Below are 20,640 nucleotides of genomic sequence, written 5' to 3'. Positions count from 1 at the left end.
CTTTTTTTTTTTTTTTTTTTGTAGTTTCTCAACCAAATGTTGTCTGCTTTGGGACATGCTTTGTAAAATAAAAATTAACAAAACAGCAGCAGGGTTGTTCCAAATCATCCAGAGTGCTTGTTAAGCTGAAGATGTCACTTGTAACGTTCATGCTGTGTATTGGACAGAGCTAGGGCTGATTTGAGACCAGTGCTGAAGAGATGTGCAAGGACATCTTGTGGAAGGCTCTGCAGGAAGAACAATGATAATGTTTGAAATACCAGTTTTGGGTGTGATTTATCTTGCTTAACTTTGCACCTGGAGATATTTAAAATGAAGCTCAACAGGGCTGTAGGCAACCTGATCTAGTTGAGGATGTCCCTGCTGACTGCAGTAGGGGTTGGACTGGATGACCTTTGGAGGTGCCTTCCTACCCAGACCATTCTGTGACTCTGCCTTAGTTTTCTGGACTCACTCCAGCCACACTTGTCTAGAGAAATTCATTATGGCCCCGTGGGCATAATGAATTTCTCTAGAGTTTTGGAAGCTTTAGGGCTTTAAGTTCTAGTAAGGCAGGACCTGCAGCTAAACCTTTCTTGTTAGTATGTGGTCAACTGTGCTACACTCGTAGCCCTCAGGTATTGTTAATGCAGTTACATACCAGCAACCCAGGGACCTTTGGGAAGTGGCGTCTCTGCCCTGGTGAGGCCTCACCTGGAGTTTGTGTTCGGTTCTGGACTCCTCAGTTCAAGAGATTCAGGGGAGAGTCCAGTGGAGGCTATAAGAATGATTTCTCATCTCTTTGATAAGGAAAGGCTGAGAGACCTGGGGCTGTTCAGTCTGCAGAGGAGCAGGCTGAGCGGGGATCTGATCCATTTACCAGTTCCATGTTCCAGACCCAGCTCACAACTCCCCACTCACAGAAACTGCTTTGGATGCATCCTGTGTCTTGTCTGCTGCCTCATGGGAGCCAGATGTTTGTGTCTGTTTTATTAAATGGTTTGTTGGTCAGTGTGGTGTTGACTGCATCTCTCCATGAAGGGACTTTGTTCACTCTTACTCTCTTCCAGACACTGTATCAAATCACTGCACTCCAAGAACTTTAAGACTTTCACTTCAGCAAGGGTAGATTACCTGGGTTTTAGGTTTCACACTTAAAATACTTCAGATGCCTGTGCTTGCCAAACCAGCTTGCATGAGGAAGTGTCTTTGTCATGTACAGCTTTGTGCCTTTCTGGAGCTCTTGAATGTGTTTATGCTGTCTGCGGGAGAGGTCCTTAGATCCTGTGTCTCTGCAGAGACAAATTGTACAAATAATCACTTGGTTTAGATTGCAGTCATTTGAGTGTAGCCCCTGGCTGCAGGCACCTCTGGCAGCCTGCTGTACTCTCTAGCGCTGTACTCTGTGTGTCCATCTGTCCACACAGCTCCTGCCACTTCATCGCAAACGCTACTCCTCTGCTCGAGCACCCAAAATCCAGCACGTTACCAGAAATGGTGATGGTGCCATTTGCTTTGTTTTCAAGACACCCTTGGATGGTCGCAGCAATGTAGAATTGTGTTGCAAGTTACCCGAAGTTAGAAGAGATGTGTAGAACACAACCATCTGCAAATGGGTATCACTTAGCTGGGTGCTGAACCTTTTGGTTTTGCTTTCTCCATATGCTGTTAATCCTTTTGTGCTCATGGCTCAACATGAGGAGGTTCAAGTCTCAGCCATGATTCACTGGTACAAGACAGAAATGTTTCCAAACTCAAGTTCTTGGGCAGGTAGAACTGCTGTTTGGGCAACATTCTCCTGCCTGTAACTTTTCCTTGCTCACAGAACCATGTCCTTCACTTCTGAGTACCACATCAAGCCTGTCAAAGTGCTCATTTGAATGCTTTTTTCCTGATGCACTGAGGATACCTCAGCTGCAGGTCTCAGAAGAGCATGAAAACACATTCCTGTAACTTGCAGCGTGTTTGTCAGACTCCTCAGCTCCTGCTGAGAAGAAGCAAACTTCTGTAGCTGTTGAGGGTGGAGGATATGGTTTAGATCCAAGCATTGCCTGGAGTACTCCAGCTAATTCATTTGCCTTCATTGGGCTGTGTGCCCTACCTGATGCTTTTGTGTGCCTCATAGTCCAGAGAGTTTGGAAATCTCTCCACATTCTCAGTATGCTCCTGATGTGCCCCGGTGTGCAGTTTGGTTTGGGCCAGCACAGGAGGGGATGTGCTTTCTGAGTGGCTAAAGATTTAGGACATTTTTTACCCAGGTCTCCAGGCATTCTGATACGTGTGAGCCACCCAGCATTTCCTCATAGTGAAGGGTCTGGGCACTGCATCTGCTTCCAGAAACAGCTGAGGTACTGCAGCCTTTGAAGAAAAGAAGATTGCCATTTATTGGCAACTTGTCATAGTTCTGGAGGTAGCCAGTCCATTTGAGGAGGCAGGATAAACCAAACTGCCCCTGATGGGAGGTTCTGGAATCCAGCCTGCAATGAGCTCTGGCCCTGGGCTGCAGCTGGTAAGATCTTGGGCCTGGAAGCACCTGGAAAAACTTCATCTGAGGACACTAAGCTAGTGCAGATGCTTCAGTAAGGGGCATCTTGTTCTAGCCTTCACCTCCCTCCAGTTGTCATGTTAGTCTGCTTCAGTTTAAGTCATTGTTCAGCCTGTATAATCCTGGCTTTGTTGGATGCATCACAGGAGGATCAGAGTGGATAGGGAGCTTGAATTTAATGGCCTGACAGGAAGATGTTGGTTTGTTCTCCACAGCACCATAAAGGGGATGACTGACCTCAAGTGCCAGAGGCATCAATCACGGTGTGCCAGCACATGGGCCAGGCTGGGGCAGTGACAATTGGTGTCAGATTTGTTCAGTGGCAGGCAGTGCTGGGGTTTCCTGTGCAGAAGGAAGCAGCTTGTGCTCCAAACATGGTGGTCTCCAGAGGTCAGGGTAGTTCTGCCTGGGTGAGGCAGAATTGCTCAGGATGAAGGAAGGTATTTGGCCAGTCCCAGGCTGTCTATGGCCACCCCACTAGAGGGCTGAAGGGCAACAATTATGTTTGCAGTGTGGGGAGGTGGAGTCATGATCTGTGAACAGGAGCCATATCTTGGCTTTGAAGTTCTGAAGTGAGCTACAGCAGATGAGTCCATGGAAGCCTTAGATCAAGTTAGGAGATGCTCGTCCTAGCTAAACTGCAATGGCAACACTTCAGCTGCTGACTTGTTAATTTCTTCCTGACCTAGCTGAATTCTTTTGTGCCATGGCTGCTTCAGCAGCAAGGTGCCTTATGCCCTTCCCATTCATCAGTTTACCCATGATTTTCTGAGGCCCGAGAGATGCTGGCTTAAATCCACAGCAAGCTGAGGAGACTGAAAGACTTTCCTGTAGTGTGTAGGGCACCAAGTGATTAAAAAAAATGCTGCTGCTTTACCTGGTGGTGGTTTGGAAGGGAAATGGCTATGGCTGCTGTGCCTGACTTCATGCCAGCAGCATGCTTGGACATTGTCCCTGGAGACTGAAGGGTCTCTGTACCATTAAACCTCACCTGAACTCAATGAAAGCTACACAGAATTGCAGCTCAAGCTGAATGCAGAGAGCTGCACAGCAGTGGAAAGGAAATACATCTGAGGTTGAGGTCCTTTGGTTTAAGAAGCATATTAATGAAACTCTTGACAAGCACACCAAAGAGCTCGTGGAAGGCAGGCTGTTGGTGGGAACATGAGCATGGATCGCAGGCAGTGTCCCTCCTCTGCCAGTCAAAGGTGATGCTGTGTGCTAAAGGCATCCAGAGGTCACTGGGACTGGCTTCAGTCAGACCAGCACTCCCCCATCTACAAGGGCAGTGGGCATTAGGACTGATCCTCTGGTTGGAGTGGTGGCAACAGTGGTAAGCATCTCAGTATGCAAGGTTACAGGCAGCTGTTAGCTACCTCTGTAGCTTGGACAAACCCTGCCTTGGGATGTGATGTCAGAGTTAAAGCACTGCCTAGATCTCTGCAAGTGGCTGATCAGGAGCCTGTGAGAAGGAGAAGTGGCGTTTGATCTAAGCAGGGCACCACACAAAGTGTAGCTCTGAATCTCACCAGTGAAGGTGATTTACAGCAGCAACATTCTCGGTACAAATAAAGCAGAAAGATTTGCAGCTGGACATTTGTAGGCAGTGTGAGGACTCTGATCCTTGAGTCAGACAGAAAAGCTTGGGCCAGTACTAAGGCACCTTCAAATCCACATCATTCTGCCCATATGATACGGTTCTGCTCAAAGGGGATCCTTCTGCACATGACAAGTACTGGTACTGGGGTCCTGCAGAACGTTAGGAATGGTGAAGGACGTTTTGGCGCTTGTACTAACCTCTGTATCCTCTGGCTTGCTTCAGGAGTTGGCAGCAGATCTTCCTGCTATTGCCACCTGCACTGGCTCAGTGAAAGAATCCAAATGAGGTGGTAGCTCACTCCCCTGTGTAAGAGCTCTTCCTCCAATGTGCTCCCAACAATGCTCGGCCAAGGTCATCCAGTCTCAGTAAGTGCAGAGTGGCTGTGTTCAACTTGAATTGCCAAAGATTAATACATTGCAGCCTAGGGCTGACTGTGAGAGCTCTGCCCAGATGCAAGCTAAGACCAAGGCACTCAGCTCTAACACACAGCAGTCCAGACTGGAGCTGCCTCAGCGTTTCTTCAAGGGTGCATCAGCACCAATGGCCACTCCAGGGATGCAGCCAGAGCTACAAACAGCACAGCACAGACAGGTAAAAAGAGAAGAGTTTTATTGGTTATATACTGCAGAGCTGACAGTGTTTGAGTCAGGAGAGACATGCAGCTAAAGTGTGTGTTTACATTTGGCATGCAGACTAAGAGCTCTGTGAGCACCATCTGTGGCCACTACATGGGCAGCCAGGGGAGGAAAGAGCTGGCTTCCCTCTGTTGAGCATGCTAAGACAAGGCGAGTTTTGAGGGGGTGAGACAGTGCCGATAAGCTCTGTTGGACAGTTTGGTTTAGGGGAATAGGCAACAACCCTGGAAAATCTGCTTAACTTGGATGCGTCTCATGAAAAGAGTCTTGCGTTGTCTTCTACCTAAGCTGCCCCAGCCCAAATATATGTCTCCAAATACAAAAAAATATATTTATTCTCTTAAAAATACATTCTACACAGCCCAGAGTGCTGTGTCCCCAAGTCAGGAGCCTGCACTGCATGAAGGCAGCCTAGGAAGATCACCCTTTGGGTCCTTAGGTTACTGACCATCAGAGGCATCTGCAAACAATGGCTTCATGTTTCATCATAAAGAGCAGTCCACTGGAGGCTGGCCTTGGAGCAGTGTCTCCACCACTCCAGTGATGTGCAAGGGTGGCAGAGATGAGGTCTGCTTTATTGGAGATGACACCAGTGTGACTATTGCTTCCTAGAGCTAGGAAATTGCTCATTGAGGATCTTGAAGCACCAAGGAGCACCACTCAGCTCTGTGCTTCGTGTCCTTTTCCTCCCCTGGAGGTCCTGTCCACAGGAGGACCATGGCTGTCCCTGGCCTGTCCACTGGGCAGCAGTTTGACAATGCATGGGGACTGGTGGTTGAACTCCTTCGTGCTACCTGAGTGCCTGGAGAGGCATGCTGGTGTGATGGTTTTGGACACAAAGGAAGCTGATCCACAAAGCAGCCAGCTGCTGGCTCTCCACAGGGCAGCAGCACCTCGGTGTGCTGGGGAGCAGTGGGCACTGGCAGACTTCCTCTGTACAGCAAAGACATTTACAACTTTGGAATTACCCCAGAGCCTGGCACACTGCCTCGTGGCACCATCAAGCCCACTGCAAAAACTGCAATGTTTATATGCTAAAATTACAGATACTTCAGTGCTGGCAATATTTACAGACAGACTATTTTACAGCTGGTCCAAACTGTGTGCAATTTGGGTCAAACACGTCGTATTTCCTGAAGTCACTGCTGCATGTTTAATAACACAGTCGGCTTCTATTGCACTCGTGGTGAGAGGGCAAGGCCCCTTTCTGTTTTAAAGAGGGTTTTCTTTCTCAGACTTAATCTCAGTTGTAGTAAAAACAACCCAGTGTAGAGTTACTGAGTGACACCTGTGTTCATTATTTACAAGCAAGGCTGAGTCAAGAGCAGGAGTTCAGTGCATATGCTGTGAAATATTGACCAGGTGACTGAGGCAGCTGGAGAAAGAAGCATCATCTGTGAGAAGCACCTGAGGAGAGCAGAGCCAGAGGAGCTGCATGGCTAGGTCAGCAGTTGGGGCTCCTGCTGCATGCTGAGCTGGCTGGGCAGCAGGGTGAAGCCCCTCCAATTGCCTGTGGCTAATGAAAAGGCCTGGTCCTGGCTGATAGAAAGGCAAACCCAGCTGCTGCTGGGATTTCAGACAGTTCTGTCACTGGGGTGAGCTGTGGGGCTGAACAGTGTCAGAGTCCTGTAGGTAGGTACAGGGAAGCCTGTGTTACTCTAGGGTGTCATGTCACAGGGATGGAGAGCTCTTCTGACCAGGATTGAAACCAGTTCCTTTAGAAAGAGCTTTGGAAGCACCATGCTAAGCTGGATCCGTGCCAAGCCCATGAGAAGGAAAGAGCTGCAGGATGTGTATGAGCACTCCAGCTGTCCTGCAGGGTGTGGACAGGGCTCATCACTGGGAAGAAAAGTCATACAGTCACTGCTCAAAGCAATCATTTTCCTCTTCAGAGCACGTGTGCTGGCCAGCTGTTTGTAAAATGAAGCTACAAATCCTGTACAGCAGTGACATGGGGCAGAGAAAGGCTCCCTTTGGGGTACTGCTTCTCTGCGGGACCACACTGCAAGGCCAGGCAAGTTGACAGCAGCAGTTCTTCTGTGGTGACTGTCACTGAGCACATATTGCATGGCTGCAGAGCTGCACAGGAGCAGGTTTGGGAATGTAAATGGAGATAAATAATTACTGTGCTGTCTGAGGAGCTGGTAGATGCCAAGACCCCTCTGACATGTGTGCTCCCAGGTGAAGCAAGCAGGAACTGTGGAGGGCACAGAGGCTGGAGCAGCCACCTGGGGATTTGCAGCATAGTGAGTTTTGTAGGGAAATGTTTTCTTTAGCATGAAACTAAGGTCAAAGAGTCACAATGTAGCATCCCGAGGTTGGCAGACGATAGCAAGCAAGCCAGCCAGTCCCATGAGAGGAGAGCGCTGCTGAGACTGGCACTTTTGGTCAGGCTGGGAGTGTTCAGCAGCTGTGCGAAGGCTGCATCTGTGCAGAAGGAGGCAGGGGAAGCTGCTGCTGTGCAAGCTCTTAGAAGTGTCTTTTTGTGTGGTGGTGCTGGTGATCCTGCCATGCAGGTAACCCCTGAGCCAAGCAAGCTGCTCAGGGCGGGTACTGCAATTTCACAGGCTCGTAAAGAAAATTCCATTGAGGGTTCAAACTGCAGGAGCTGCAGTGGTTTCCAGCATTTCCTGGTCAATGTGGGGCAGGGGAAGGCCCTTCAGAAACCTGAATTTAATGTCAGCATTCTAATTCCTTTTGCTTTTAGTTTGGAGTTGCAGTTTCATTTTCTCTTCCATTATACTTGGTGACATTTATCCCATTCTGCCATGCTATGAAATGGGAACAGAGAGTAGGTGATAGAATATATTTTAATAACATTTAATTGTATCATTATTAGAGCTGCCACTTAGCACTTATTTTGAATAATTATCCTTTGGTCTCCTGCAAGGTAATACTCACCAAGAAATGCAAAAAACAGAGGGTTAAAAATATAAAATTGGGAAACCACCTAAAGATTGGAAAAGGAAGCACTGCCCCCTGAGCCATGCTGCAGCTCAGCTTGGGGTCCAGTCCTGCTGTCTCCAACCTGGCTTTGGAAGAAACGAGAACATTCTGGTTGTTTCTTTTTGCCCTTGGAGCTCAGCTGCTTACAACGAGCAGCAGGGTTCTTGCCTGCAGAGCATGGTGGACATAAAGCTTCATGTAAGGAAGCTCCACAGTCCAGGCCAGAAGAAGGTTTCACTGCTGCGTGAACTGCTGTTGGTTTGGCTCAGTGAGTGACTTCTTGGTGCAGGCTCTCAGCTGGTGATGAGGAGCATCATGCAAAGCTTGCTGCAGAGACTGCCAGCAACAGCGAAGAAACCACTTCTAAACATTCTCTGCTCACCTCCCCTCTTACTGTGTAAAGCAGCCAGTGAGGAATGGTGTCCTCCTGCCTAGACACAGAGGATGCCGACGTGACCACAGGTCTGGCCACCAAGGGTGTGTTAGGAGAATGCAAACTCCTCCCAGGAGCTGCAAGTTTTCAGTTGTGAAGCCGTGTGGGACAGATGTTAAGGGCCGGTGGGCTGTAGTTACAGGGATACCTCTGGGATCTTGTCTAAATGCAGGTAATTAACAAGTTCTCTCTTGTCCAAGCAGTACCATCATTCAGAGCTGCTGTGCAGCCCAGGCTTCCCACATGGAGACACACCTATCATCCCATGGAGAACACTGTTTGCAGGTACAGAGATGAGAAGTGAGAGTCCCCTGAGCAAAGTCTCTGCAGCTGCCTCTTCAGCAATGAAGGAGAAGAATTCATGGGTAAAGCTCCTGTACCTTGCAAATCACATTAACAAACTGTTTTCAGGCTGGCTGAAGCCTCTGAAGAGGTTACAGCAGATGTGATGCCCACAGCTCAAGGCTGTCCTGCCTCTTGCCTCACTGCATACGTGTTCTTGGAGTGGAGGACACAGCTCACCTCCGAGATGTCGTCCGGCAGGCACGGGGAGCACCCTGAAAGAGACAACCCCACAGCATCAGCCTGGCCTGCACCTGCTGCTGCCCCTGGCAGCAGTTTTGCTCTGGGGCAGACCATCAGGACTGCCTTTAGGCAGCCACTTTAAAGCCTGTCAGGATCCCAGCCTGAAGCAGACTGACAAAGCCTTGCCCCACACAGATTTTCAATGCTGCAGCATACCCTGCACCCACTTACAAGAGCTGCATTCAGGGTGTGCAAGTGAGATGCACAATAGCTGACAGCAGAGAGGAGATGAAGCTGCTCTGTCAGAGCATGGCTCCATGGTGTGGGGTGATCAGGCTTCTGTATATCAGGGAGGTCTGGACAAGACGAAAGAGCCAAAGGACAGCATTTGTGTTATGGGCACCTGACTTCACCTAAGATTTTATTTGCTGTCAACCCAGACTGTGCCAACAAGGGAAGCAGAGCCTCAAGTACAGGTTGTCACTGTGGTTAACACCTCTCAGTGACCACGTGGAGCACTGCTGTGGAGTCCCTCAACTACCAATAAGGACAGTGTCAGCTCCCTCCTCTCCAGTGCAACCATTACCTGTCCCTAAGTGCCAGCCTGCAAGGCTCAGTGGGAATGATGTCCCTCTCTCGGCTCTTAATTTTGTGCAACTTCACCAAAGGCATCACTTATGTAGGGCTCTCAGCTGCCTCTTGCAGTCCTGCTGCTCTCACATCAACAATCAACAACTCCTGTGGGTGTCCAGTGAGATATGCTGGTGGCAGGTTTGAGGTCTTAAAATAATTCTGCCGTAGACAATCCACAAAGGGAAAGATGCTTTCTGCTGTGAGCAGTGGCAAAGGGGAGATTCCAGGATGCAAATGACGCAGAGCACTGTGTCACTCTGAAGGGAGCCCCTCTGAAGAGACTGGAATCTGAATTTCAGGCAGTAAGTCACAGACAGTGCAATGCAGGGCTCTCCTCTACTGTATCTAGACAGGTGTGTTTTAGGAGGCAGAGCAGCAGGCATGCAGCAGCAAGCACGCATCCTAGCACAGCAGCCAGTAAGAGCAGGTAAGCCAGGGGCTCAGATTTTGTCCACCATTTCCCTTTCACCCCTGCTGGCCACTGTGCCAGAGGATGCCTAGGTGCAGTGCCTCGTGATTACCTGGAGAAAGACTTCAGCCATGAAGCTGAACAAGTTCAGCACAGAGAAAGCTATCGTTTTTCACTAGTGTAGGAAAGAAGTCAGTTACCAGGGCACTGCAGCAGACACCCCAGCTCTGGGCCTGAGCTTCTCCTGCAAGCTTTGCATTCACATTGGGCAGGTTCTCTAAGTTATATTACTGGGAGGTCAGTCCAGGTATTGGCTTCTGCCTTGCATCACTTTTGTCACGTGCTCCTTCGGCTTGCATACCTGCTCCTCCACTTGGAGATCCAGTGGTGCCTGGGGCCTGGACTCAGGGTCCTGCAGCTCCACCTTGCTGGCTGACCTCTTCCCTGCTGTGTCAGTCTGTGAGAGGTATTCAGAAGAGCTGGATTGTTTCCTTCTGGAACTGGACACAATGTCTTTGCTTTCACCCTGTGTGAAAGGAAATGAAGAGGGTTGGGGACTAGGAACTATGAAGAGGTCTCGAACAGCACTGAGTTCCTGATTCTGTGTTTGCAGCACAAGGTGCTGGCTTGAGCCTCTTTAGAAGGCAGGGATTTGGCCCATGAGGCCACCTCTAGTATGGCCTCGCTTCTGTGCTGAGTCATGACAGGTGTTTTTTCAAACTACCCAGTAACTTCAGCCCAAGGCTTCTGCTCAGTGAGTGACCTGTGCCCAGACCTGTGCTCAGCTGCATGGCTTGCTGGGCCAAGAATGCCTGCAGCCTTGAACGTCTCTCAGCAGCAAATCCCAGACCTTAGTGCTTGGAGCAGTTACTTCAAAATTAACTCTAACTACCACAGGTAGGGGGTGGCCAGCAACCTGCATCTCCCATTTTCTTGGCAATGAAGATGTGCTGTGGGATTGTCCTACACTGCCTTCCTCACTGATCCATGTCTGGCACCTTTTAAACTCACTGATGTTTTCCTGAATGTTTGGAGGGACTTTTATGGCCTCATGCTTTGGGATTCACAGACCTAGGGGCTATGTAAGGGCTGGCTGGGTTAGCTGTAGGGATGTGTGAGGAGTCCCTGTCAGCCCCCAGCTCCCTGGGAAGATGGCAGTGCTTCTGCTGTTACTAGCTGGAAAACTTCCTTATCCACAAGTTCCAGCACAATGTAAGGCACCATCACGTCAACATCAGAAACAACCAAAATCATTGCACTGGTGAACTTGCAGCTGCAGTAATGTCACCAGCTACTGGGCAAAGTGCAGTGGCTGCACTGTGCTGCTGAAGGCTTTGCTGCCTCTGCTCACTTTAGGGGTGGTGCTGTACTTGCTGAAACACGCAGTGCACACCCTGGGCAGGGCCTGTGGGCACTGCTGGAACAGATTTGGGCCCTGCCCTGTGGTAAAAACCAGAGCAGGGAAGGGGGGAGAAGCAGCCCCCATGTCTGGTTGAAAAGAATCTCTGAGAGCCGCCAAGCTTTGATGGGCTCCCAGAAAAGAGTTGAGCTGTCTGGATGGGTAAACGTTCACCCTGTGCTGGCTCGCTGTGGACAACATCCATCAGACACTGTCCCCGACCGCCCTGTCGTGACCCAAGCTCTACAGCAGGAGTGAGGTGGACACAGCAGTGCCTCAGCAGTGAGGCACAACACAGGGATTTCCAAACATCACAGGGTCAGAGGCAACCACAAGGAGCAAGGCTGCTCAAAGACAGGAGCTGACCATTTTAGTTAGTGAATGGCTGTCAACTTGGTGGATGTGGACAGCTTTGCAAGAGTAGACCCCCTCTGTATCTCTGACCATGCTGTTCTGAGCTATGGCACCACAAAGTGAGCACATAGGAGCTTTATCCCCTTGGGCACGTGGCAGCATCAGTCCATCTCTGCTGTCAGGCAGGATGAATTTATGGCCATCAACCCAAAGAGCCTCAAAGAATTCCACAGGTGAAGAGCCAAGCCAGGGCCATCGGGCTGGCCACCCCCATACGCTGGCAATGCAGACCATCACCTCCTGGTACTGCACCAGAGCCAGGTCAGTGTGGAGCTCAGCACTCTTCATGATGCCTCAAAGGACAATCACCTGGGAAGGTCACTGACAATCACCTGGGAAGTTGCTCTGAACAGAATGTGACCCCCCCCGCCCCCGCCCAGGATTTGCACTAAACAGAATGGAGCCCTTGGGCAAAGTTACCAAAGTCCAAAGAAAGATGAAGATGAAGATGTAGCCTGCCTGGCTGCTTCAGGAGAAGCTGGAGTGGAGTCAGCAAGGGCTACAAGAGTGACTTGATGTTAGTCCCTACAGCAGAGCACAGAAGAGGCAAGAGGCAGCACATCCCCGGATGCTACCTAGGAGACCTTTCCATGAGACCTGCCTATCACAAGCAGGTGTGCACAGCTTCACTTGAAGAAAAGCCTTGACTAGATAGATGATCTTTTGGGATCCTTTCCACCACCACCCACACAACCTATCTCATGTGCCCAGATCAGCCACATCAATGTCACAGCCACAAGACAATGTCCATACCCTGAGCCTGCACTGCTGCCTGCCTGCTTGCTGTGCCATTCTCACTGAAGAATGGCTGTGAGCTGCAGAGGTAGCTGGGCTCCAGCTGCAGCATCCATCCAGCAGCACCTATTGCTCTCTAAGTCTTCCAAATCAGCAGTCACAGGAGCTGCTGTTGTGGCTGACAGCTGCTGACACCTCCTCTAGCTTCACTGGAGCCTTCTGCCCCCATCAGCAGCAAAACCCCAAAGGATAAGATCACACCTTGTGCCTTGGCACCTCCCTGCAAGGATTATTGCCAGGTGCTACACTGGCTCTGTCCCGAGGAACAGGCTGAGGCAGGGGCCAAGCCTCCAGCTTGCTTTAGTCTCCATCTGTGCTGCAGCAAGTGGCCAGGCACTGTGAGGAAAGGAAGCTGTGTTCTGGCAAACGAGCCAGCACAGAGCTTATGTTTTGCAGCTCTGTCTCTTAAGGCAATCTCAGACACTAGACAGTGGAGCTGGAAAGAGGAGCCCCTGATGCCTTCACATGAAAACAAAATGTGCAGTCAGTGCCAAACCTGCTGCCAGAGAGACAGCTAAATCCTGAGCTGAAATACAAACCAGCACAGCAGACTGCTTGTGAAGCAAGGCAGCTTAGAAACCTGAAGCTGCCCTTCAAAAGCAGATACTTTGGATGTTTTTTTCCCAAGGGCACAGTGCAGTAACCCCCTAACTCAGTACTCAGCCTCAGGCGAACTAATCCTGCTGTCACTTTCCTGACTGTCCCTACAGCCCCTGGCACAGCTGGAAGCCACCCCATTCATCAAGAATACCCAGGATGGCCATGCAGAGGTCAGCTGCTCGCTGAAATACACTTCAGCAGCTGCTGAGGGCACGCCACACAGCTGTCAACTTTGATCTGCCCTGGAGCCTGGATGCAGACCACTCTGCAGTGCTCCACTCAGCCCTGGCTGCCATGGGGCAACAGGAAAGCAACCTGCAGGTACCCATCGTGTAGAGCTCCAGGCCTGGCCACCTGTGAGCCCAGCTGCATGTGGAAACCAATGAGGCACAAGGCTGTGGGTGTTGGAAATTCAGACTCTGGGTCAGAGGGAGCCCCAGGGATGGATCCCAAGCACAGAACAACAATTTCAGTCATGCAAGTTCTGCCTGGATTCACAGAGCAGCAAAGGCTGCCTGTGATCCTGGTCAAGGAGACAAGGTACTCAGTGCCCCAGTGCAGCTGGGCAACCAACCTGCACTTTGTGACACCAAGCAACACTCTGCAGAGTGAAGGTGTCAGTGTCAGTTGTTCTGTGCTTCTCACTGCCACAGAAGTGGGAGAGAAGTTTTATAAATGTAGAACTTTCATATCTTCACCACCTCACCTCTGTCGGTGTAACTCCGTTCAGAATCTGGCCTCTCTGTCACCACTCCTGTCAAATTATTCAGCTGGGCTCCACCTGGAGACTGGCAATGGCAACAGCTGCTGAGAGCAGCTCTGAGTGTCAGGGAGCAGTGGCAGGAGCTGCAGCAGGAATCACTTTGTGCTTCAACAGACTAGAGAGGCACTTGATGCCACAGAGCCTGCAGCTCTGGTGGGACATGCAGCTCATGACACCAACTGTCTGCATGTGCCAGTTCTGCTTTGAAGAGTTCCCTTCACTCTGGTACCAGCCAATGGGACAAGAAAGAGCTCAGCTATCCCAGTGGCTCTTAGGCCTTTCCAGATGGCATACTGACACAGACCAGGCTGGCTGTGGCACTGGCCAGCACTCATCTGTGTAGGAGATGCTCAGGAAGAATTTTCAGACTGGAGTCTGTTTCACATGGGGAAACTGCAGCTCCTAACCGAAAGGAGCTGTATCTGTACACGACTGCCATCATGCTTTCATTTCTGCTCCAAGCTGGCAGTGCACTGCAAAGCCACTCTGAAAAGCATAGCATGTGCTACATAAGCTGTGACTCTATCTTCCCTCCTCTTGGCAGCACCAAATGGCCTTACAAGACCCAAGCAGGTGGATGGAATTTCAAGAAGCCTAAATCGGGTACTTCACAAGTGAGGAGTCAGCTGATGACAGCAGGAGCAGGAACAGGGCAGCACTTCAGAAATTAGCAGCAAGGATTTCAGATCAGGGACCCCACACGCAGGAGGCAACCTGGGAAACCTCCTCAGCTGCAAGCCAAGTACTTCCCACAGGGTACTTACGAGCGGTGTGGCACGATGGCAGGCAGCTGCAGGGTCACTGGTGTAGCTCCTGCGTGTCAGCAGCTCAGAAGCACTCAAGTTACTTTTTGTCCTTCGGGACTCCAGCTCAGGGGCACTCCAGAAGCTGGCCGTGGCACTGGTCCTTGTTGAGATCTGCTCCAGAGTGTCCATTCTTATGCTGTTCCCTGCCATGTCTGAGAGGTCAACTGAGGACCTACACATGTTTGTAGCACTGGAAGCTGCATTTTTCTCCACTTCAGTTTGAGAGTCCTCCAAGGAATGTAAGCCTTGTCTTGTTCTCCAGGAACTTCTCACAGTGATATGTTTTGTTTCTGCTGAAGCTGCATCTGGAAAGCCATGGCTCTTCCAGCTGGTTGTCTCTGCAGGCGTCTCACTGGTCCTCTCCAGGAGCTCAGAAGTCTTTATTACAATGCTGCTTCTGGAGACCACTGTTTCTGCCTTAGTTCTGGATGCTGCCTCTCCAGTTCTGTCCATCTCAGAAAATTTCAGAGCATTTTTATTGATTGATATCTCGAAGGGGGTGGGGAGATTGTTTGCTATTGGAGAGGGCTCATTAGGAGCAACTCTGATGTTGCTGGTGGTAACATGCCTCTCCTTTGCTGACGGATCTGCAGCAGTCCTTGGAGCTGTTGGCTCAGAAGGGAAGATGGTGATGCTGCTTGTCATTTTGTTTGTTACCATTTTCAAAATAGACTTCTGTTTTTCTGACTCTGCCTCAGAAATGGTCCCTCCCATGACTGCCTTCATATCCTTTTCAACAATGGCAGGTTTAATGACAGCTTTTGACCTCAGAGCTTCTCTTGGGCTGAATGACCTTCTGGGCTGAAATCCTCCAGCGCTGGTTTCTGATGGTTTCATACACTTGGTGGAGTCTTCCTCACTGACAGTGGTTTTGTCATTGTCAAAAACTGATGCTCTAGGAACTGCTCTGGAATTGGAAAACTGCTTGGCACTGACTTTCTTTCTCATCTCAAGCTCTGACTGAGTGCCCGTTTTTCTGCTTCTTCCCCATTCTTCATCTGCATTATGTTTTTCTTGGTTACTCTGGGTGGTCCTCGAGTCTATTTTTAAGCCAGCATTTACATGATCTGTTGCTGAAGACTGCTCCATGTCTTCTTTATCCAGACCTGTGAGACTCTGCAGAATGTCCTCCTGACTCCTGGAGTGATGGGAGCGCTTGGTGAGTGTCGGAGGCTTCGCACTTTCAAGTGAGGTCTCTGCAAATTCTTTTTCCTGGGACATTATTGCTCTTCTAGCCCTCCCCTCTGAGGGCTGCCAGTTTGAGGCAGCAGAAGTGGTCACTGCTTCTGCTTTAGAGCCAGTGGAGTCAGATGCCAAGGTGTGGGAGGAGAGGTGGTACCTGTGTGATGAAGCTGTGCCATTGGCAGAGACATGATGACGCCTGCTAAGCAGTGTGTCCCCTGAGTACTCACTGACCTCTGCCTGACTGGATTTCAGCTTCTCAGCCAAAGAAGCCACTGAGTCTCCTTTGCTTGACTTGTCATCCTGTGTTTCAGCTGCCACAGAGCTGCCACGGAGCACCTGGGATGGCTTTTCAGCCTTGGATCTCAGGCCCGCATCACCACCGTGTCTGGAAGGCGCTTTCCAAGATTTCTGCTCCTGTGCAGCAGGAGGGTAGCGGCTAAGGACAGACGGCTGCTCCTTTGCTCTCCTCCCCTCGTGCTGTGTGACACTGCCTTCCTTCTGACCAGAAGAAAAAGTGGAAACTGAAGACTTCTCTTCCAGTCTTTTTGTATCTGTCCCAGCAGTGTCTAAAAGGGCAGATGCACCAGCTGCCTTTCCTGCTTTTCTGTTCATTAAGCTTGGGCTCAGCACCTGCTTCCCACCATGACTGTAGCTGTCATTACTGACAGAGAAATCTCTGTTCCTTGTTCTTTCTCGGCGCTGCTGTGGTGAGAGCTCCCTTGGCTTGTGCCTGGCAGTGGCCAAATCAGCTGTCACACCTCTGTATTTTGGTCTGTCATGTTTGCCCCTGCCAGAAAAGCTTGTGTCTTCATTCTCCAACTCCCCATTCTCCAGCTCTTTCTGTTTCTTTATCTGCATTTTGATTTCTTCCAGCTGACCTGTTAAAAGCTTGTTTTTGTTCTGCTCACTCAGGTAACTGTCTTGCAGGTCGCTGTTTGTGGCTTTCATTTTTTTGAGTTCTTCTTCCAAAGATTCGAAACGCTTGATCTGAGTTTTAAGTTTCTCAATTTCCTGGGTGAGATCTTTCACTTTGTTGTCTTCCTGATTTTTATTCTTTTGGTTTTCCGATTTATCCCTGGTTTCATTTTCTACATGCTTCAGGTAGTCCACACTTCCCTTCCTCCTGGCCTCCTTTGAGGGCAATGCAGAAGTCAAGTCATCCTCAATTCTCAAGTCATTTCTGTCCAAGAGATTATTTGATGACCTTTCTAGCAAGTTGGATGCATTTCTCGTTTGATCTGCTCTAGTCAGTTTATTGTTTTGCTCTAGCTTCTGTGTGAGCTCCTGGATTATTTTTTCATTCTGCTTTTCTCTTTCATTAAAATGTTTTCTCTCGGTGATGAAGCTCAGAGCTAAGGATTTAAGTTTTTCTAACTCACCTGTTAAGCTCTGTTCAGTTTTATCCAGCCTGTCCTCAGAGGCTTCCAGTTCTTTCACTTTCACTCTGAGTATTTCTAACTCCGTAGATATCTTTTTGGTCAAGTTCTTTTCTTCGTTGAGGCTAAGACACAGCTGTGTGCAGTCATTCTTGCTCCTACCAAAAGCCTCCTCCAGCTTCTCCAGCTCTGTCATCCTCTTTTGCAGATGCTCAATTTCTGACTTCAGCTCTCGGGTGAGGCTCTCCTCCTCTTCAAGCTTTTCTTTCATTAACCGGCAAAGCTCCTCAGCTTTCCTAATTTCTTCATCTTTGCCTTCAATCTTCAGCACTCTCTTCCGCAGGGCTTCAACATCAGCCAGCATGCTGGAGTTGCTGCCTTCTGCCTGAATGACTTTATCCTGGAGGTCGAGCAGTTCATCCTCGGCTTTCTGCAGATTTTTGGTTGCTTCCTCCAGCTCATCAAGGCGGCGACTAAGGCTCTGCAGTTTGAACCGCAGGTGCCGACTGGAGGTTTCCTTGTAACCTGTAAATTCTGCCATGGTGATTTTTTAGTCCGTTTGGGGGACAGCTTTGCTTAGTCTAGGTGAATAGTGTGGTCTTTGGCACCTTGTGTATTCCTGGTACCTTACTCTTCCTTTGAACAGAGGCAACCTCACCTTGAAAGAAAAAAATGCTGAAAGTCACTATAAGAGCTCAGAACACAAATATTCTTACTGTGTAAGTCAGACTAGAAACGTTCCTATAAATAGCCTGTTAATTAAACACATTCCTGAGTGCCGTGAAACTGCAGAGCAGAGCTACAGTCCATTTACACTGGCATTTCCAAAAGCAGCCTGTTCCTGTAGGTGAGGGAAGGACAGGCTGCAGGTCTGCACGGGCAGTGTGTGCACAGCTGGCAGCCACTTGCCGCTGCCCCCATGCAAGCTCTTGGGCTGCAAAAGTTCCTGCATGTGCAGGACTCAAGTCCCTGTCCCATGCCAATGCCAGCAGACACCTCTCCTTTCAGCACTGCACCCAGCTCCTGAAGACACCTTAGAGATGAAGATTCAGGAACCATAAACACGACCGGGAAACCAGAAAATGCAATCCTCAGCCATTTGGTGGCCACTGAGGAGTGGACAAGCTCCCACACCCCCAGCTCACAGATGCAGAGTGGGATTGCTGCTGCTGGGCAGCACTGCCTGTATTTCTCCTGTGAGCTGCTTGGCAGAAATAGACACGTGGGTTGTAGTCACATTCTGAGAACACTGTGGTAGTGGAGTTGCAAGCTTCTCCCTCCAGTTTCAAGAGCTGTCACTGACCTCAGCTATTCTCACCCACCCACTCAGGAGACAAGCAGTTGCATGCACTTGTACATCTCCTCCTTGATACTGCTGCCCCCGTGAGAAGTGATCAGAGCACAGCCTGACACACTAAATGCAGATCTCCTCCCATCTCAGCGCTGTGCTCAGCAGCAAGCAACAGGGAGGGTACCTGAGCAAGTGAGGTGCAAGATGCAGCACTGGCATCGGCCTGGCCTGGCCCTTGCAACACAACCCCAGCATGTGCAAGGACTGCTGCAAGGTGACTGCAGCTCTCTGCCCCACATCCCTCCAGCATTGTTTTGGAGTTACCTGCAGAGGAACCATTCAGGACTTCCTATTCCACAGCGCCAAGAAGCAAGGAGCCAGATGCAGGGAGGAGACAGGAAGGGTCGGGAGGCTGCAGCACCCCCTGACTGAAGCTGATTTATTTCCTGTCAAGCTGGGGGGCAGGCCTGCCAAGAAGCCCTCTGTGCAGGCTGACACCCTGACACTCCTCTCTGAGGGACCTCCCTCACTCAGGATGGGTCTCAGGCAGCTGGGAGGAGCCCTGAAAAGTGCACCCGGTGAGGAAGCTCAGAGACTGGCACATGTCTGGCTTTGGCCCCATGCCCATCCTCCCCTTCACCACCACGCCTGGCCCACCTCCCTCATGCTGCCCACAGCTGCTGCACAGAGCCAGCAGATCCCATCCAGGAACCTCAGCAGAGCCTTACAAAAAAAACAAAGTGAGCAGAACAAAGCCCTGCCCCCAGCAGGCCCAGAGCAGGCAGTTAATGGTTACTGATGGTTAAAACAAGGGTTAGCAGTGGCTAAGGATGGTTAACAGTGGTTATTGATGGTTAACAAGGGTTAATGGTAGTTAACAGGGTTAACGAAGGTTACTGATGGTTAATAATGCAGCACTGGACTGCAGGCCATGACTCCTGCAGGTTGTTTCCTGCAGAGCTCAGGAGAAGTCTGTGCGTGGCCCAAGTCCATCTGCAACAGGCTTCTTACCACAGAGACACTGCCAGTGGCACCAGTACCACCAATGTCCACTCCACTGGAAGAGTGGGGCATGGATAGCTACCTCCACAGCTTCCTCCTTCTGTGTCACAACTATTCCTGCAGCATCAGCTGTCCCCCGGGTGCAGCAGGACACCTCACATGCAGGTGCTGCGGAAGCCTCTCTGTGCATAGTGGAGTAGAATCACAGCATCGTTTTGACTGGAGAAGTCCTTTGAGATCATCCAGTCCAACCTTCCTCTACCTCTACCATGTCTGGGTCCAAACCATGTCCCTCAGCACCTCTATGCATCTTTTAAACACCTCCAGGGGCAGGGACTCAACCACTTCCCTGGGGAGCCTGTTCCAGTCTTTGAGAAGCCTTTCAGGGGAAAAGTTTCTTCTAATGTCCTACCTAAACCTCTGGTGCAACTTGAGAACATTTCCTTTGGTCCTGTCACTTTTTCCTTGGGAGAAGAGCCCAACCCCCCACCTTTCAGACAGTGTAGAGAGCAGCAAGGTCTCCACTCAGGTTCCTCAGCTGCTCCTCACCAGTCCTGTTCTCCAGACCTTTCACTAGCTTCATCACCCTTGAGAGTCATAGGATCAGTCAGGGTTGGAAGGGACCACAAGGATCATCCAGTTCCAACCCCCTCAGCCATGGGCAGGGACACCCTACCCTCTGAGCATCCTCCTGGCCCTGCTCTGGACACACTCCAGCATCTCCACAGCCCTCTTGCCATAGGTGATCCAGAACTGGATGCAGTACTCCAGGTGGGGTCCCACCAGAGGGGAGCAGAGGGGGAGAATCACCTCCCTGGCCCTGCTGGCCACACTTCTGCTGCTGCAGCCCAGGCTCTGCTTGGCTTTCTGGGCTGCAGGTGCACACTGCTGGCTTTTGCTGAGCTTCTCCTCCAGCAGCACCCCCAAGTCCCTCTCCTCAGGGCTGCTCTCCAGCCACTCCCTGCCCAGCCTGGATTGGTGCTTGGGATTGCCCTGACCCAGCTGCAGGACACTGCACTTGGGCTTGTTGAACCTCATGAGCTTGGCTTGTGCCCACCTCTGCAGCCTGCCCAGGTCCCTCTGAGTGGATCCCTGCCCTCCAGCCTGGCTGCTGCACCACACAGCTTGGTGTGGGCAGCAAACTTGCTGAGGCTGCACTCAGTGCCTCTGTCCATGGCACCCACAGAGATGTTGGACAAGCCTGGTGCCAGGACTGGTCCCTGAGGGACTCTGCTTGTCACTGCTGCACTTGGCCATGGAGCCATTGACAGCCACTCTTTGGGTGTGGCCATCAAGCCAGTTCT

General features: G+C 50.5%; 1 protein-coding gene across 1 annotated transcript; it reads right to left on the bottom strand.

The window, feature by feature from the left end:
• Positions 1-4,716: 4,716 nt before the first annotated feature.
• LUZP1 (leucine zipper protein 1) lies at positions 4,717-17,712 on the bottom strand. The gene is made up of 3 exons (XM_064172404.1): positions 14,441-17,712; positions 10,067-10,231; positions 4,717-8,695 (listed from the first exon to the last, which is right to left on the bottom strand). The coding sequence occupies exons 1-3, from the start codon at positions 17,582-17,584 to the stop codon at positions 8,657-8,659; spliced, it is 3,348 nt and encodes a 1,115-aa protein (XP_064028474.1). The 5' UTR covers positions 17,585-17,712; the 3' UTR covers positions 4,717-8,656.
• Between the last annotated feature and the right edge of the window lie 2,928 nt (positions 17,713-20,640).

Source organism: Pogoniulus pusillus, chromosome 37 (genome assembly GCF_015220805.1).
Source record: "Pogoniulus pusillus isolate bPogPus1 chromosome 37, bPogPus1.pri, whole genome shotgun sequence".
Taxonomy (NCBI): domain Eukaryota; kingdom Metazoa; phylum Chordata; class Aves; order Piciformes; family Lybiidae; genus Pogoniulus; species Pogoniulus pusillus.
The sequence above is the reverse complement of the archived record's forward strand: the minus strand, read 5'-3'. Positions and strand labels throughout refer to the sequence as shown.

Coding starts and splice junctions, on each gene's coding strand:
- LUZP1 (XM_064172404.1), bottom strand. CDS start 17,584: ATGGCAGAATTTACAGGTTACAAGGAAACCTCCAGTCGGCACCTGCGG. Junction 10,232..14,440: donor GCCATCGTGCCACACCGCTC/GTAAGTACCCTG, acceptor CCTTTCACACAG/GGTGAAAGCAAAGACATTGT. Junction 8,696..10,066: donor ATCTCCAAGTGGAGGAGCAG/GTATGCAAGCCG, acceptor TGTCTCTTTCAG/GGTGCTCCCCGTGCCTGCCG.